The sequence below is a fragment of the Hylobates moloch genome, unplaced genomic scaffold, assembly GCF_009828535.3.
Source record: "Hylobates moloch isolate HMO894 unplaced genomic scaffold, HMol_V3 SCAFFOLD_24, whole genome shotgun sequence".
NCBI classification, from domain to species: Eukaryota; Metazoa; Chordata; class Mammalia; order Primates; family Hylobatidae; genus Hylobates; species Hylobates moloch.
Window position 1 is genome coordinate 12,959,895 of NW_026652299.1, and position 19,333 is coordinate 12,979,227.

A 19,333-nucleotide genomic window follows, 5' to 3' on the forward strand; every position below is an offset into this window, starting at 1 on the left:
TTCCGTTTCTCTTTATATACCCAAAGGATTATAAATTGTTCTGTTATAAAGATGCATGCACACATATGTTCACTGCAGCACTATTCACAATAGCAAAGACATGGAATCAACACAAATGCCCCTCAATGGTAGACTGGATAAAGAAAATGTGGTGCATATATGCCATGGTATACTATTCAGCTATAATAAGGAACAAGATCATATCCTTCGCAAGGGCATGGATGGAGCTGGAAGCCATTATCTTCAGCAAACTAATGCAGGAACAGAAAACCAAACACTGTGTGTTCCTACTTACAAGTAAGAGCTGAATGATGAGAACACATGGATACATGAAAGGGAACAACACACACTGGGGCCTGCCGGGCTGGGAGTGGAGGGAGAGCGAGTATCAGGAAGAGTAGCCAATGGATGCTAGGCTTAATATCTAGGTGATGGGTTGATAGGTGCAGCAAACAACCATGGCACAGGTTTACCTATGTAACAAACTTGCACATCCTGCACATGTACCTCTGTACTTAAAATAAAAGTTGAAGAAAAAATTTTAAAACAAAAACAAAAATAAGTGTAAGTAAAATTCCTACTTCCACCTACAAACATAACTTTAAAAAATATTCCACTGCCAAAACAGAGTGGTTTAAAATGATAGTTGAATATTTTAATTTATGGTCTTTCTCATTTCAATCAAAATGTTTACATCTATCATTATTCAATAATATACAGAAAACTGAATAAGTTAAATATATTATACAGTCCCAGAATCAGGATATTCAATTTTGAAAATTACAATCTGAAATAGAACACAACCTGAAGTAAGTAGGATCTGGCAAAAATAACACCAAATGACTGAATAAACAATTTAAAATAATTGAGTTAAAGGCATAAGCTGCATTTTAATAACTTTAGAAATTAAGATAGGGCATTTTATTTTCTGGTATATTGTTAAATCTATATGCCTGCATTAAGTTCCTGTTAAGTACAGCCTTATAATCTAGATTTTCACCTAAGTTAATGTTGACATATTAGGCTTTTCTCTTCATTACCTCCCAATGATCAACATTGATCTTATGTCCTTGGCTTTTCCCTTACAGCTATTTGTCCTAAATGGGACAACTGCTCATTTTGCTCCAGTGAGTAAGATCCCTCTGCTCTTTGACTGTGTCTCCCATCTCACTTGGCTTAGACTCTCAGTTTTTCACTGTTTCGTGTTTTCTCCTGATATGTTCCTTTCTGCAAATCTGATTAAAGCATAAGGTACTCCTCTGGGTAAATTACAAGATGGTTAAAAAGAAAAACTCCTGGGGAAAGAATATGATTTGGTTAGCATAAATTGGGTGAGTTTACCTTATACTGAATATTGTTTATGTGTTTATTTTCAAGTATTTTGACCAATACTATCAACTAGCATGTACATTCTACCTAGTATTAAGTGCAAAATAACTATAAAGAATCTTTTTAACTTCTTATTTTCCTTTATGTACACATGAAGACACAGGATTATTTATTGAATCTATATAGCTAAGCTCATTTGAAATTAGTAACATTTTTATCCATTCACATTGCTCAGCAAAGTGCAAATTAGATTTAAGCTATTTATAGTCAACCATTTCAACGAAGGACAAACAGGAATCTGCCTACCCATTATACTTCACTTATATTACAACTTGTGCGACTTCTGATCAAGGGATCCCCCAATCTCAAAGGCAATGAGCAATGTCTGGAAGTGAGATTGTCCAAGAAGGCAGGTCCCAAGTGTGCTAAAACCTATGGCATATATTGAGCCCCCACACAAAATTATCTTTAAAAGAGCTATGGCAATTTGCCTGTTCACCTTTTATGAGGCAATGCCACATTTGGCCAGTAGATAGCACCCAAGATATTCCAATAAATATAGTGAAAAAAAATCTCAGCGTGATTATTACTTTGCTAGGGAAACACCAGACAGGCTCATTTTAGATCAGCTGAGGAGGAAAATAGAAGTCCCCAGTGATTAGAAATTGGGATTTTTTTTTTAAACCAAATCTTAGTAGCCTCTTCATGTAAACCTGTACTTTATCAGAGTAGGAAAATTAGCTGACTTGTTTCCTAACACAACTTCTGTTTGAATGTGGGAAGGTACCACACATTTGACACAGATTTAAATAACACATGAAAGCAGCACCTGAACAGTAATGCTGAGGTCCGGAGAGATCATGAAGAACACTGTGCCATTGCATTTCACAAAAACAATGAAGAAGACTCAAAAGGCAACACTGTGCAGCACTCATTCATCCTGCTAAAAGGCACAGTGAAAAAGTCACATGCATTTCAGAATGCAATGTTTAAATTACTAAGAACCTGGCTATAAACAAACAAACTAAAATAAATCATAATTATCTAAAGCTGGTGGATAGTGCCTTGGTGTTGTTAAATCTGCTGCTATGGGTACCTGCTGCTTATGTTTTGACAAGTGATGACATCCTTGTCGCATAGGGAGCAACTCCATGTTCCTCTGGCAGTAAGAATAGCAACAAGAGCTGCTTAGGTGATATTTGAACCATCATCCACATGTTACAACCTCAGTTCATCTGCTACAGCAAGTATGGCTCTACACTTCATAAGGTGATGAGTGTTAAGGAACCAGGCAAGTAGAGAAATGTGGGATAAGAAGTTAGAAGATGAGAGTCATTCAGTTAGAGACCTAGCAAAGAAAAACTATAGGCACCTGAACCAGGAAAGACAATGTCAAGCGGTGACAGGGGTTCAGACTCTTATACAAATGAGTTTCTAGGAGTTAGGTTTTTGTTCTCTGCTCTCCAGGATCTAACATCAAGCCTTCTCCAGCTGCCACACCCAGCCCACTTTAAGGGAATTACACACAAACTCAGAATGGCTGCCCCAGTATCCTGCTCAAGAATTTTAAAATTTGGTTTAAATTGCCTAAAACTACCTTCAGCCACTGAACTTCCTATTCACACAGGCTATTAAATTTCCTCTGTTGTAGATGTTTGACTGGTTTGAGCTGTGTTTGGGCACTTGCAACCAACAGTGCTTTATTCATTCACGATGAGAAATTGTGGGGGTTAGAGGGGCAATGGCATTTCCTCCAATCTCTTTTCATCCCAAGTCTCTGTCTTCCCCCTTTTAGGAACTCTAAGTATTCTCAAATTGAGAAATTTGCATTTGGTTAGCTAAGATGATATTTTGTAAATGTGTGTTCCCCTCATTGTCCTTTCATAATCATCTTGGTACAGGAAATAGGCAACTCAGAGCTCCCAGCTACTCCACAGCGTAAGTTTACCATAGTCCAAAGAGGCACTGATCCTGGGGCCTAGTCTTGATCTGCCACAATCTGGCTGTGTGACTTTGGGGATATCACTTTCTCTCTCTGGGCCTCAGTTTTTTCATCTACAAACTGAAGAGGTTAAACAAGATGTTCTAATTCTAACCTTCCATGGTTCTGTTCCCCTGCCTTTGCTCCACATATGAAGCAACATTTGAGGCAGGTTAAATAATTCCTTTATAATGAAAGCTGTCATATTTGATGTACAAGTAGACAAGGCGGTTATTCAGTTAAATAATCATGCATCCGTGGATAATGCATGGGAACACACATGGAACGATAATGACAGGTTTATCCCTATCTACCCATGGAAAGATAATGACAGGTTTATCAGTCATTTACCAAATCGTTCTGATTTGGTAGAGATGCAATATTGGCACCCAGGAAGAAGCTCTTTGCTGCCTTGTCAGTCTTGAGTGATGTTCTTTTGACCCAGGTGCCCTTTCATCACAGGGCCTGCTGGGATCCTGCCTGCCTCCCTTCCCCTCTAGCCTCTCCTCTTGACTACTGATAGTTGCATCAACTACCAACATACTCCTGCTACCTCCTTCCAGCATCCAAGTGAAGAGATAATGAAGAGGTAATGTTGCAGCCACCAAAGGTTGGGAGAAAAGCACTTTAACTACACATCAGTTAATTGTGTTTAAACCTGGAACAAATGATAAATTTATGCAATAAAACTTTATAAATCCTCCAATTGTGCTAAATATTTACAAAGAAAGTGTCCAGTTCTTGCCTGAGAAGGTCCTACAGAATCAAGAAAGTAAATAGATCCTAATGATAGTCGGTTAAAGCCTCAGTGTATCTCAATGATTAGGGCTATAATTCTGTAGGGGATGGAAGAAAGGCAGGAAGGAAGGGAAGGCTAGAGGGAGGGTGGAGAAAAGAAACCCAAGTTCCTGTAGAGTCGTAGTGCCCAACCATGGCTGTATGTTGAAATGTCCTGGGTGAAAAATATCAGTGTTCAAGCCCACCATCTGTGATGTTTGAAGTTCCATGTGATTCTATTATGCAATCAGTGTTGAGATTCAATACAATACAGCATCATATTTTATTAAATAAGTGACTCAATTACTAAAGAAGAGTGGCCACTCAAAGGGATTTTATAATACTTGTTAAGAATTGTTACCAAAAACCCCACCAGTTTCCTATTGCAGAGGTCTAAGAAGCTGGAAGCCTTCCTGAGAATTTCCCCTGTCCTTGGGGTAAATGCTACCATGTTCTGGAATCCTGAGTCTGAGGGCTACACAGTAGCCTTATGCCATATCATTCCCTTTCCCTCGTACCCTTTTAAAATTACTGCCAGATCAATGCTTCAGGCTCCTTATAGTCAAACCTGTTTTCCTGATTATAAGATAGACCCTGAGGCTTTTACCATTCATAGGTCATTGTCACATCTATTATTAGCTAGAGGTTCATTTGTTGACTACATCAAAATTTTTATAATTGCTGGCCAATTTGGAAAATACCTGAGACTGAGTAATGAACTGGAAAAAGCAGTGCACTCAGAATCTCAGGCCTCTGAATCAATTTACGGATCTGCCCAAGCATCTCCAGGTGACTTAATGCAAGTCACAGAACTTTTCAGGCCTGTTTTCTTAATTGTAAAGTGAGAAAGTTGAATACTATCTAATATTCACTTGAAACTCTGAAATGCATAGTATTTCCTTCTCTACTTTCTGGTAATGATACTAACGAACAGTAAAGGATGAGAAAGTTAAGTACAGAGGGAAAGCACTAGAAAAAACGAATGGTCTGGATGAGCCATAAGTTGACAAATTTGATCTCAAAGCATTGAACATATCCCTAGATATGTTCTTTGCTTTTAAAAGACTACAATTGGATCATGTAGCAGTAAAATTTCTACTACGGGTTTGTGTGAGAAAAAAAAAATTCTCTTTCCCCTCACACTGTGAAGACTACCTTGCAAAATGAGAAAGCACTGTTCTGATTCTCTAGTTGTTAAATAGACTGGAAAAGAGAAAACGTGGTGATAAAAAAAAAACAACGCTCCTCTACTATGCTAGAAAAGTTTAAAAATATTCAAACCCCAAGTTCAGTTCCTGTTCACAGTTCACTGTTGCCCTTGTACCCACATCTCCCTATTCCTCTATTCCTTTCTTTCCAACTACCACAGCCATCTCCTCATTCCATCTCTATATCTTCATGCCTCTTCATGCATGATTGTCTAATCCAAAAAAGGTTTACGACTCCGTAATTTCCTGCAGATTACATCTAAACTGTTTAGCTTGGCATTCCCAGATCTCTATAGTGCAGCCCATAACCTAACTTTCTTCTCACTTTTCCTCAACATATTTTCTCCAGCCAGTCTGGGCTGCTTATTGTTCATTCCTCAATTATGCCCTATAAAAATCCTCCACTCTGCCTTTGCTTGTTCTGTTTCTCCCGTACAGAATGACTTCCTCCATTTTCTCCCACGTAGACTAATCCTGGCCATTCTTGGAAGCTGAGCAAACTCACGTTTCGCCTCTTCCAAGAAGCATTCATGCTGGCCTACAATGATCTTTCCTTTCTCCAGCTGTACTAAACAGCACTTATATTTTGCTGTATTGTCTACCGTGTTTTGTTTATTGCATATTTCTCAGACTGCATGCTGCCAGAGGACAATGTCTTAAATACTTCTATTTTTCTGCCTCTCTTCATCCTTTTCTTCTCCCTGTCTCCCTTTCTTCTTTCCATTCTTTCTCTCTCTTTACTGTAGTCTGTACAGCAAAATTTGGGAGGAATCCAAAAAGATCAGTAGTTATTTTATAAATAAACACAGTAATGCCAGACTTAGGTTAGTGTGGCTGTTAGGCTTCTCTTTTACCTGGCCTGATCACTGGGGCATGAAAGTTCACTAGTGTTTTTTAGCTTTTAACTTGGAATTCAACATCCCTCAGCATGTTTCTTTGTAAGAATACTTAGTGTTACTAGGGCACAAGTCTGAGTTTAGGTTCCACTTTTAAACTTTATGTAGTTTCTCAAAAGAACAGAAATGATCTAAGCAATAAGAACAAATTGAAGGAAAAGAGTGAACTATTCCAGTAATTAAACAACTTTGTTATTTATTTCAATAATGTGTTAAATCATGCCCTCCTCATTTACAAAGCCTGTGATAGCAGAATTGCAAACTACCAAAGTACCAAATGAACACAGGGCCTCCCCTTCTGGCTCTACAGATGAGTCAGCTGAGCTCAGGCAGAGACACCAAGTCTAAATGAGGTAGTGCCTCTTGCAAAGCGGTTAGCCTCTCTCCCCTTCCAGCTGTACCTCTTCAGAAAGGGGTTCCTCTGTTTCTGCAAAACCCTTCCTATTATGTCCGTTTTGTTTCGAAAAGGTTGTCTGTAAATAAGATGCAGCCTTATCCAGGGACCCAAAGTTGGGCAAGATCAACCAATAGAGACACTTCCAGTTTTTGAAATCCTCTTATTTGTGCTTTTAGGACAGAATAATTTACTAGAACTGGTAGAACAGGGCTCTAAGCCTTGGTAAAGAGGGAATTTTTGTAGGAATGAGGAGTGGAATGGGTGAGATATAGATTTGGATATGCAAATAGTGGTTTTGTTTTTGAGTCTGTTGCAAGGCAAAAGGAGAGTCTGAGATCAAGCAGAAATGGGATAGAGCTGGTGCATCCTTTGCCATGGAACCCCCAGTCAGGCTTAGCAAGGGTTTAGGGAGGATGCATGCCCCCTGCTTGCCACTCTCCCTCGCTACAGGAAATGGAGTTGCACTGGAAAGATACCCTACCTGCAGGCTCAAGGACAACACACTCTCCAATTCACACTGGGATCCCAGAACACTCTGGAATAGCCTCTCTCCCCATCTGCACAATCTTGGCACACTCAGTGAAAGGAATAGTAGGACTTTGCCCTAGTCAAAGCAGTCCTCCTGCCTTTGAAACCTAGGACCAAGGCTGCTCTGCTTCAACCGCTAAGATTTAACAACCCTCCTTCATTTCTATTTTGGGGTGGGGGTGGTAAGCAGAGGAGAAGGAAACTTTTTTTTTGTCCAAAAATTACAACCCAATCTGTGCTTTTTGTTGTGTTTTATTTTTTAAAGCCTAGAAATCAATTACAATTCTACTCCCTTGCTTCAACATGGTTTTCTTCTCTAAGAGCTTTGCGTTTCTAGATGTAAGAAGCATTCTCGCCTTGCGTATTCTGTCGGAGCAACTGCCTAAAGTCTCATCCTTGGAGAAGTGAATGTATCTCTCTGGACCTTAGGTTTCCCACCTATTCCATAAAGGAGTGACGAATGACGCCTCAACTCTGATCTACCGTAAAAACAGTGCAGGTCTGTGAGCCCCATTGCCTTTGATTTTTCCACTGTAGTGTCCAGCACAAAGATAGTAAAAGGTTAAGGATCTCTCCAATGGAGAGTTGTTAACACGGAGGTCGAGGCTCACAGGCATCATGTTCGCAGCTTCGCCCGGCCTCAAAGATACCCCTGTCCAATATTTCTGAAGTCGGAGGCTGCGGTGGGGTATCCTGTCTTTATTCTGCTTCTCCAAAGCCCGGGCAGAAGGTCTGGGAGCAACTCCTTCTGTCTTCAGGACACCTAGCTGTCTATACCATCCCCAAATCGGAGTAAACCGGACATCACCTAGCTCCATTTCTCACAGTTCTGCTCCTGGTCCCTCGAGGTCCCCATTACTCCCCAACCCCAGAAATCCTTCCAGCCGCACCAGGCACAATTTGTACCCCTTACCCGCGGCTCTGCGAGCTTGGCGCTGCGGCAGAGTAGGGCACTCTCCCAGGGCGTCCTGGGCTCCAGCCTCACCTCCCCGCCCCAGCCTTTCCCGTTCGCAGCCCCCACGCCCCGCCCCAGGACTCTGCAATCGCCTTCCCCTCCTAAACTCTCTGGGCGCTCTCCAGGCGGGCGCACTCCTTCTTGCAGCCACCCAGGGAGAACCCTTCCTTCCCCCCATCCCCAATCTCCCCAGCCAAAGCGAGAGCCAGTCAGTGGGCAGGGCGCTTGGCACAGTGGAGCCTCTCGGACCGGCCTTCTGCTGGGCGGGGGTGGGAGGAGGCACCCGGCCTCTCGGGGCTCTGGGGCACCGGCTGGCCAGGCGTGCTCAGCTCGGCCAGGCATCCGCCCGGCGGGATCGGATCTGGAGAGCAGCCTCGCGCTGAACCCATCACCCAAGCGCCCGAGCCGCCGCCTCCCTCCCGCAGGCGCCCCCCGCGCTCACCCCGAGCACGGCCAAGCGGGAGAGTCCAAGGCGCGACTGAAGCCCCCCGCCGCGTGCCGGAGCTCCGGTGGCCCAGCACGCTCTTTGCCGGCCCCCTCCGAGGAGGGGCGCGCGGGGGGCCGGGAGAGGCACCTCTGGTCCGCCCACCCTCCCCCTTCCCTGCCCGCCCACCCGGCCAGAGCTGCGCGGCACGGCGCAGCGCTCGGATTCTGAGAGGGAAGCGCCGCGCTGTGTCCCCGGCGTCCTCAGTCCTGCCCCGCGAAGTGGAGATGCGCGAGAGGCAGGCGAGGGCGCGCAGCTCGTGAGAAGCCGCGCCAGCCGGCACCATGCGCCTGCGGCCGCTGCCCCTCGTGGTGGTCCCCGGCTTGCTGCAGCTGGTGAGTGCCCGGCCCGCGCGCCGCCCCGCGCGCCGGGGACGCGTTTCGGCGGGAAAACCGCGCAGGCGGCTGACTTGGAGCCCAGCCTGGGCCTGCTTGGGAAGTGGGGTTGGGCGCGCGCGGAGGGCAAGGAGTTTTGGGTTGCCTTAGAGGTCGAAAGGGAAAAATTGAAGGACGAAATAGAGGGGATCTAGAGGCGACTGAGGGGCTTAGCACGGGTTGGGACTTGAGCGCTGAGGTAAAGTAGGCAGAAGGTGGCCGGGAAGTAGGTCCGGGAGAAGGAAGCGGTTTATTGATAAGCGGTCAAGGAGAGGATGGAAGGTAAATTGATAGGACGAGAAGGGGCAGAAAGACCTTCCTCCAGTTCACAGTTTGAGAGGCTTGGTGGTGTTTATTTTTCACGTGGTGTTTTGCCCAGATGCACACAGACACTTCTTCCAAAGCACAGCATAGTGCATGCATCCTCGTTCTCAGAGCCAGGTAGTGGCGCCTTGCTGGTGGAAAACTTAGGCAAAAACACGGATTTGGGGGACAGCTTGGATTTCTCTTCGTTTTCCTTCTGGCGCTAGGGACTGGGATGGGGCTTTCTGCCAGCTGGGGACACAAGATGTAACTTTCATGCCCAGCTTCGCGCAGGAGCCCCCTCTCGGGCATCTCGAAGCTGTCTTTTCAGGGAGACCTCTCCCGCCTGGTCTGGGTGGCTCCGGGGCGCTGAGGAATAAGAAACATATTAAAATGTGGTTTGGGGTTCGCGTTGGCACTCTCTTCGCTCTTCCCGCGAGGCGCCACGCTCTCCTCCTCCTGATATACGCCTATATTCTATATGCATGGCTAATTATAGTTAAGGGAAAACCAAAGTAAGACCTTCAAGAAGAAACTTTTAAAGTAAAATTACGGAAGGGGAGTGCTTTGGCTGGGTCAGCCAATGTGATGGATTTCTTCTGGTCACTTAGCTCTTGCCTTGTTAGTGTGCTATTAAGAGGGCTTTCTCCTGATGCCATAGTTTCTTTGGTCCTCATACTTAAGACTTCGCCCAAGCACTTAGAAGATGACAATCTCTTCTCTCTCGCTCGCTCGCTCTCTCGTTCTCTTTGTCTCTTTCTTTTCCTATTAGGGGGAAAATCAAGTAACTTTGAAAGTTTATGATATGTATGATATTATTAAGGCAGAGGCACTTTGCAAGTTCTGAGGGTGGAACGAACTGTAAATGGTGGAGAGACCACTGAGATGCCCGTGGTCCATGCTTGTTACGGTGGAGATTAGCTTCACCTGCACAGCGTTAACTCAGAAATTCTTCAATGGCATCAAGAAGAAAATGCAATGATATGCCCAAATATCCTTGAATGAGCCATCACATACTGGCTATCTACAATACTCCATGTTAAAATACATTTCACATCTTAGGCATTATGAATCCAAAATATATGCCACATTCATCTTTAGTATCCCTTGCTTTAAAATTTTTTAGCCTGGATTCTAATAAAAGGTGATCTAACAAAGCAGCATTTGTATGGTGTGTGTAAGGAAAAGCCTGGGGAAATCAGGTATTTATGTGGGGTCTTCAGAATATCTTCACGAATCTTAGTTCATTAATTTTACATTTAATAAACATGAACTGTGTATCTGCTCCGTAAGCACTGTGATAGGCTCTTAAAGATGAGAAAATATATTTGGGCATGTGTCGGGGAAAAGTTCTCCTCCCAGCTACTATATTGGAAATGTTAGATTTTTTTTTTCCACACCACCATAGTCAATAAGGAATAGGAAATACATCTTGCAGGGATTATATGCTCTCCTTAAGAGCTAGATTCTAATATTACAGCATGGATTGATTGATTCGCTTTTAAAAAAGCTTATGTCAAATTCTAATCCATTTTGGGATTGTGCTTGGGTTGTAATGTTTTTCTCCTGGAGCACTTTATCATGGTAAGTGAGGTGGGGAGCTGCAGCCCTGTTGATAAGCACACATTCCTTACGCTGCCATCCCTTTGGACAATAAAAGGCTGTTTACATTTTCCACATTCTTAGAGCTGTTGCCAGCCTTATAACACAAGGGGGTTAGAATGTGAAGGGAAAACAGAGTGGCTGAGCAGATCTAAACTGAAATATTCCCCAGTCCCACCATATGCCCCACTCCAGTAGGTCTCAAAAAGGACAGATCATGATTTGCTCATTTGGATGGCTCATAGTTTTGTTCTACCTTTTTCAGCTGATATTGAACTTCTTTGTTAAATCCTAACAGCAAGGGGATAAAATGTTTTCTAGATGTGAAACTAGTCTTTTACTTTTCTAGGAACCATATGTACTAAAAAAATCTGCCTTTTGCTGACATAAGGCTTTTTTTTGTTTTTTAAATTTTTTGGTGAGGGACGAGTGAAGTTACCTTATTGTCGAAATTGGATTTTACTTTTCTATCTGCACTGCCAGCCTGAAGAACATACTTTTTAAAAATGTTAAATATTTTAAAAGAACAATATATTCATTTGGGCATATTGAACATTTAGTGATATGAAAATTACGTGTTTGTTTCTGAAAGCAGTCACAGGGAGTTGAGGCCAAATAAGTCACTAACTATGGTTATATACAACATATATAATATACACATATATATAATACAGTCACAATAACTAGAATTTTTTTACCTGTTTATGTGATATTTAAAACTTCTAAGAAAACAGTAAGCGGAATTGATAAATACTGCAGGTAGCCTAGGAAGAATGTATGTCTCTCACCTGTCCTTGCCCAATTTTCCTGGCCTGTGTATAGTGCTTTTAACAGACAGGTTGCTATAGCTAATTAATGGGATTACTATTTGCAAGATTTAAATATCCATCTTGAACGTATTCCTGTTTTAAAAATTCTTATTCAGCAACATACTCTTATAAAGAATATTAAGAGCATGTTATATCTTTTCTGCCATCTAATGAAGAAAAAATTAGCATTTGAAATGAATATTATAACAAAATGAGTGTTGTTTCATCATGATGCAAGGTAAAGACTTCACCAGATGTCAACTGTTTACAGATTTGCATGATGATTTGTAACTGGTAATAAGTGTGATTTTTTGCCTTTAAGTAAAAAGAAGATTATAAAAAGAATAAATTTTAATTTAAATGAATGATTAGCTAATGTTTAAGATAAAATTTAGGGCTGATTTAAAAAATCAGTTTCTTACACATTTCAACTTGTTTTACTGTGATACAACGCTGAGTTTACAAAATAAAATATTAGTTAAAAGCAATGTAAGTTGGCAAATTTTTAGAATCCTATAAAATCAGATCCTTGTGATGAAAGATGGTAAAATTTTAGGTTCATCCTTTTAGTATCACATAATTTATTAAGGGTACTTACATTAAAACTAATAATTTTAATATTTGTTTAGTCTGATGATTCTATTTATTTCTTCTTCTGTACTTACAAGAATTAACAACTCTTTACTATCTTCCATTCAAAAATGACAATTTTCCTCATACAGCCTTGATCAGTAAACATCAAAATAGTATTTTCCAGTGCCGGATGAATAGTCCTCTGTTGGCTATATGACAATGTGGAGGAAAAAAGAAACACCACTATATCATTGTTATGACTTAGAGTTGGCTGTGCATTAAAAGTAACTCCTCATTATAAGCATCATTAGTTTAGACATTTTAAAAAATGAAAATTAAGATTAGACAATTAAATGCTTGGTTTCAGCCACCCACTTCCCAGTACAAGTTGTATTCCCTTGGTTTATTCTGATATTACGTTATCTGGTCCAGTTTTAAATGCCTTCCAGACAGAAAACTGACTGCTTGGGAAATTATTTTATTGTTTAGTTTCCGAATGGAAAAGAAAAGCTTTCTTAATCTTTGTTCTATATTTTTTCGTAATTTTTTCTTTTTTATTGTTTTTGATTAATAATTGGAATGCTAAATAAGGCAGAAAGCTTTTTTGAAAAATCTTTTAGAGGTTTCCATTGTCAGCTTAAAATGTGTAGTTCTTGCCAATCAAATGTATTAAGAAATATTGGTTTATATAAGACATTGCCCACGTTTTATCTATTAAAGACCTAATCAATACACCTTGAATGATTTAGTCGTTTAGTGGTAGCAATCAAAGATGAACATAAATGTGTCACAGGTTTGTGATTTTGTAAAAGCTCTAGAATGTCTCTTACTGTTTACATATTCTGCGGACTCTTTTACCTGAAGCTTTACTGGGAAAGATTTGAAAAAAGAATTATAGCTGCACACTCAAGTGCTTACAGTTAAGGCTGTGTCAGCGTTTCTATAAAGAATCTCATTTCTATCTTAGCCATAAGCATTATTGCTGGTTAGAAGCTGGCATTTAATATCTTGATTTGGAAGTAAATTATTTCAAAACGGCTTTAAAATATTGGTCCAAATGATTTTGAGTGCTCCCCATGTGAGGTTACTCTCTAGGTACCCTTATAGTATGCAGGATGGTGATTTAACAAACTAATTTCTGTATTATTGACTTTGTAACTAAATTAGCAGGCACAGTGCTATGGTTTTGACTTCCACAATGGTTATAATTTAAGTTGGGATATGTTTAAATGATTTTAGATAAACGTTTCCCAGTTAGCATATATATTGTACTGCCGTAAGATTTTCTAACACTATTTCTTCATAAGTATTTTTAATTATGCCAAAATCAGGTGCCCTTTTATAAGTCTTTATTTACTAATGCATTTTTTATTAGTTGTGATTTGATTAATGGTATTGATGACAACTCTATTCTTTATTTCAAAATCATGCTAAATAAAAAAGGAATCTAAAGCAATTTACAGTATAAGTTGTGGTATAGATTTTCATATTAAAGAATTTTAAGATGTGATTGACTGAAAACTTCTATTTTATGTTATTTTTTAACTTATGAAAATCTAGATTAAAACTCTCAAACAAGTGTTTGGTTCATTATGCTGTAAGATTGGTATATAATAAGGAATTATCTTTCCTTATAGAATTACCATTAAAAATGAAATTTCCATTATTTAAACCCAAATGCGGTAGGAAATATTTTTCTTTTTCCTAGTCAGATCATTCACAAAGATCAAAGAGTTGTATCTAAAATTGCCATTCTTGTGCTCACTTCAGCAGCACGTATACGAAATTGCCATTCTAGTTAATTTTTCCTTTCTTAAATGGTAAGAGAAGTGAGACATTTTATAAACTTAAACTATAATGATAATAAGGCTGACTTAGATTTCCATACACTTACATAATTTTAAGTTTCTTTCACACAATTATCACATTCTATTCTCCCAGTAAGACTAGAAGATAGAGAAGGATATTTTAAATGTTTCCATTCATGTTTTGGAAAGAACAATGAATTTCATGTCAAAAGACTTGGAGTCTATTTCTGAGTAAGTCGAACATTCAACAAATATTTGTTCACTATCTGTTTTGATCCAGACTTTACACTGAGACTAGAGCAAGCAGTGAGAACATAGCAGTCAGCAAAATAGAGCTGGTCCAAGTGTGTGTGTGTGTGTGTATGTGTGCACGTGTGCACCTGTGAGTGTGTATGTGTCTTGGGCAGTTCGTTTAATATCCTGGGACCTTTCATCTATAAAATGAAGTAATTAATGACAAAGTAGATAAAAATTTGTTTTTAACATATCTCCTTTTAAATATATTGTTACAGGGGTTCTGAATTTTTCTTCATATGATTTACATCTGTAGTTACTGTACATATATGTTACATATAAATGTAATTGTTTTAAATATAAATTTCACATGTATTTTATGCTGTTAACCACATCACAAGTGATGTATATACACTTAGAAGTAGATTTAAAACACTGCAAGACAGATTACTAGATCTGTGCTTGTGGAAAAGGAAAATTTAGTAAAACTAGGCAGAGAATTGATGAGCACTTATTTAAAATATAATCAGCAAAATCAATAAAAAGTTAAATTAAAATGGTGCATTCAGGGATTTTCTCCCCCCGTACCATTTTAAATTGTAAACTAACGTCTAGTCATTGCATCAATTTAAATAAATGGAAAATTGACTCTCAGTTAAATTCTAATTATTAAGATAAACAACATTACAGATTAATACTGTTCTTCAGCCAGAAAACTAGCAAGTGACTTTTGTATGCCTGAATAGAATACAGTCTATTTAAATCAGAAATGCTTTTAACTAACTGCAATAGTTTCAGGAGTTCACTTGTAAATGTTACAAAATTCTAAAAATAAAACAAACAAAAAACTGGCATGTGAGACCTACCAAAGATGGAGAAAATTGCCAATGGTCCTAACCTTAGGAGAAAATCCAAGTGAAACAGAAAGACTAACCAGTCCTGGGATTCAATCCAACTGTAAACACGCAAATGACTCTACAAATGAAACTTGACTTTGAGATATTGCTGCTTTTTTGCCACATAAAGTGATTCTAAGGTCATTAAAAACAAAATTTACATAAATTGTGTAAGTCTTTTCATGCAAGAATATGCAAGATTATGATTTTCAAGCTTTATCATATATAATGATAATTTTTAAATCTCATCAATTTGAGTTATATAGCAGGTATATTTATTCACCCAAAGCAGTAATTTAAGAAATCATGTATATTATTCAAAGGGAAAGAACACGTATGTAGTATGGCTTTTAAAAACACATGTGATTTCTATTCCCAAATTCCATTCCGCATTTGTGTGTGTAGACAACTACTGAAAGCGGTTTAGTATGAAAATCTGTATGATCTTTTCAATGGATAAGGCATACAATAAATGACTAGGGACCGTAAAGCATCATTTAACATTTTGTAGTAATGATAACAGGAATATGTATTAATGAAGTTTTGCACTTGGATAGTTCAAACAGGAGATGATTGGGATTGACTTGAGGAATATGGCTATGGAAATGGAAAAAAATATGAAGTTTTCAAAAGCGTGTTTTCCATAGTCTCGAATTTACATGTTGCTCCTGTGTTGCTGACTCTCCAACTTGTATCTCAGTTCCTACCCTGTTGCTCAGGCTCCAAGCCGGTGTCTCCATAATCTACTGTTCTGCTTTACTTGGATGTTTTACTGTTAACTCACACTCAATATGTGCAAGGCCACACATGTCTGTCCTGAACAAGTGCATTCCAACGTTCATGGATTTGGATCTTGAAGTCACCACCATCCCATTTTTAATGTTTGGAGCCTTTGTGCTGAGACAAGTGACAGGTTGTAAAGCACTACATGGTTTGCAAAATTCTTTCATGGTTAATCTGTGCATCAGCTCTGAAAAGTAAGTAGAGCGATAGTTATTGCATCCATTTTACAGGTGAAGCAACAAAAGCACACCACAGGTTTCAGAGACAGACTGTAGACTGCACAGATTGTAAACTTGAATCGTCCACTTTGATGATGAGTGCTATCTTTCTAGGTACTCATCACTGACACCCAGATGATGGATTTGAGGGACATTTCTAGGAAACATCCCACTCTGCTCAGTGACCACTGAGCTAGAAACCTCAACTCATTCATCTTAGCTTTGCCATAAAGTCAAACAAGTTGAATAAAACAAATGAATTCTTGGGGCGTTTCTTTAATCTGGAGTTCTATTTAGAATTTAACCTCATGGGCTGGGCGCGGTGGCTCACCCCTGTAATCGCAGCACTTTGAGATGTCGAGGTGGGCAGATCACCTGAGGTCGGGAGTTCGAGACCAGCCTGACCAACATGGAGAAACCCCGTCTCTACTAAAAAATACAAAATTAGCCGGGCATGGTGGCGCATGCCTGTAATCCCAGCTACTTGGGAGGCTGAGGCAGGAGAATTGCTTGAACCCAAGAGGCAGAGGTTGCGTTGAGCCAAGATCGTGCCATTGCACTCCAGCTTGGGCAACAAGAGTGGAACTCTGTCTCTAAATAAATAAATAAATAAATAGAATTTAACCTCATGGAGCCTAGTTGCCAAGGGTCTCAGCTTTAATGCCGTTTTCATGTTAAGTTAGTAGCCAAGTAATGTGGCTCCAGTTAGGATCAGCAGAAGTTTTGAGAGTTCCTCTAACTTCTCAGGATCTCACCTATACCACTCCAGATGGAAAAGATAAAAAGGAGAGAGAAAGTGTGGGTTCACGGGATGCTAAACCCTGGTTTTCTAGTGGACAGGTAGGAATATGAGGACAAGCAGGTGGGTGTGGGAACCTGTCTAGCCCAGACTTGGGTAGTATTTGAGAGCATTAATATGTAATTTTACTTTACTAGTAGCACATGGCTTTTGCTCTCTTTTTCTTTCTTTTAATGAAAATATGTATTTTATTATAAAAGTAATATTGTAGTGGATGTTATTGGTTCTCCACCCAGATTTCTTTTGGGGAGGCACTTTGCCAGAATGCATTCAGAGCCACAGGTGCCATTCACTTCCCCTGGAAAGCTCTTGACTAATGACTGACAGATGTCAGAATATGAAAGCCCAGCTCCCTTGCCCCGACTCTGGACAGCTCCCAGGTATAACTGAGGTGAAACAGATAATCTGGGTCATCCCTGCAGAAGCAGGCTGAAGCTATCCTCCTCAAGACTTTGCCTGAGATCACGCACTTCCATGACGTTTTTCCCATTCTCTCACCAGCTGCCGTGCTCCCTTAGCAGGCTTCCCCGGAAGTGCTTCTGTTTTAAATCAATAGCCCTCAAATACTAGCTTCAGCCTGTTCTTCTGGGGAACTCCACCTAAGATTTCTGTTTAATTTTTTTTTTTTTAGTAATACTCAGAATTTCTTTAAGTAGCCATTCTCACCCCTGCCTGCTTTCTGCCACCTCATACCTTATACTCAGGGCATTATTAATAGTTTAATTTATGTCTTTCCAGGTATTATAGATATGTATGCTTTTGTAATAAGTATATCATGCACGGTACCATGTTCCATAATAAGCTTTTTTCATGCAATAGTATATTTTGGCTACTTTGATAGAGCAACTTATATTTTTAAAGATTCACAGTATTTCATGGCATTGATATGCCATAATATATTCTATCAGTTTCTAATTAATATTTAAATTGTTTTGAATTCTTTAATATAGTTGTAAGTATACCTGTAACACAAATTCCTAGGATTGAAAATGTTGGTTCAATATTGAGAATGTATATATTGAATTTTGATAATTATAAATGTTTTCCGAAATGATTGTGCCAATATAAGGTATTACATTGTATGTGCATGCCTGTATCATGCTACCTGAATATTGGTATTTTTAAAAATATTTTTGGCAATCTATTAAGGGAAAGTACTTCATTGTTTTTAACATGTATTGTATACTGTATTACTTATTAGGAATATAAAGCATGTTTTCACATTTAATAACCATTTGTATTTCTTATTTTGTGAATTGCCTTTTTAAATAATTTCCTATGTTTCAGTTTTTTACAGCCTTTAAATTTTATAGTTTCTTTTTAATATTGTTCACGCACAATTGTTCTTTATTATTCCTGAATATTTTATACCTTATGAGGTTGTTATGGTTATCTTTTTTATGGCTGACATTTTAAAATTAGTTTTTGCTGGAATGTAAGGAAAACTATTTATTTTTGTATATTTATGTTTGTATCTGTTCTATTTCTGAACTTGATTATTAGTTGTAATATTTTTTATTTGATTACCCTGGATTTTATGTCTAGACAATCATATCACCTGCAAATAATCTTATATTTGACTCTTTTTATTGAACATTATGTCTCATATTAAAATTTATTCTCCTAGCGAACTGTATAGAATCTTCAAAATATTATTGAATAATTCTGAAATTAAGCATGTTCTCATGTTTCCAACTTTAACGTAGACTTTACTAAGTATGAAGTTTATTATTTGTTAATTTTTATTTTGATTTTATGTATGTGTTTTTAGCATTTTATTTAGAAACGCTGGCTATATTCATAAATGAAATATAACTAAAGTGAAACATGCCAGATTTTTGTATAACGATTGTGGTGGGATTAGAATTAAAAAGACTTCTATATTTTCCCCCTCACTTCTGGGAAGAGTTAAAATATTTGAGAATTGCTTTTTCTTTGGCAGTTTGTTGGGAATCATTCTAATCCATTTGGGCCTTTTTGTTTTGGGAAAAGAAGTCTTTTATAAACTTTTTATTTCCTTTATGACTACTTACCACTCAGGTCTTTTCCTCAACCAACCCTTATTGAATCCCTTTTATTAACTTTAAAATTGTGCATGTTTGTGTATCCTTAAATTTGTTTCACACAAAATTATATATACTGTTACCTTAATTTTTAAAAACTTACTGCATACTGTGAATTTGCACCCCGTTTTGCCTTCAAGTTTGTATTATATTAATTGTTTTGTAAGAATGGTAGCTAGGGGAGTGCCTTCATTTTCTTTCTATGTTTAGCAGCATAAATAGAAGACTTCAGGGTCAAATTTCATAGGTAAGTTACTAAGAGGTCCAAACTGAATGGAGCCTCAGGGTAAGGGATGAGCATCCAAAACCCCACCAG

At 39.0% G+C, this 19,333-nt stretch overlaps 1 protein-coding gene across 1 annotated transcript in view; it reads left to right on the forward strand.

The window, feature by feature from the left end:
- The first annotated feature begins 8,690 nt into the window (after positions 1-8,690).
- NXPH2 (neurexophilin 2) overlaps positions 8,691-19,333 on the forward strand; it is a 103,505-nt gene continuing 92,862 nt past the window's right edge. Inside the window, exon 1 of the mRNA XM_032145920.2 lies at positions 8,691-8,890. Within this exon, the coding sequence (XP_032001811.1) occupies positions 8,840-8,890 (51 nt within the window). The 5' untranslated portion in view covers positions 8,691-8,839. The remainder of the gene's footprint in view (positions 8,891-19,333) is intronic.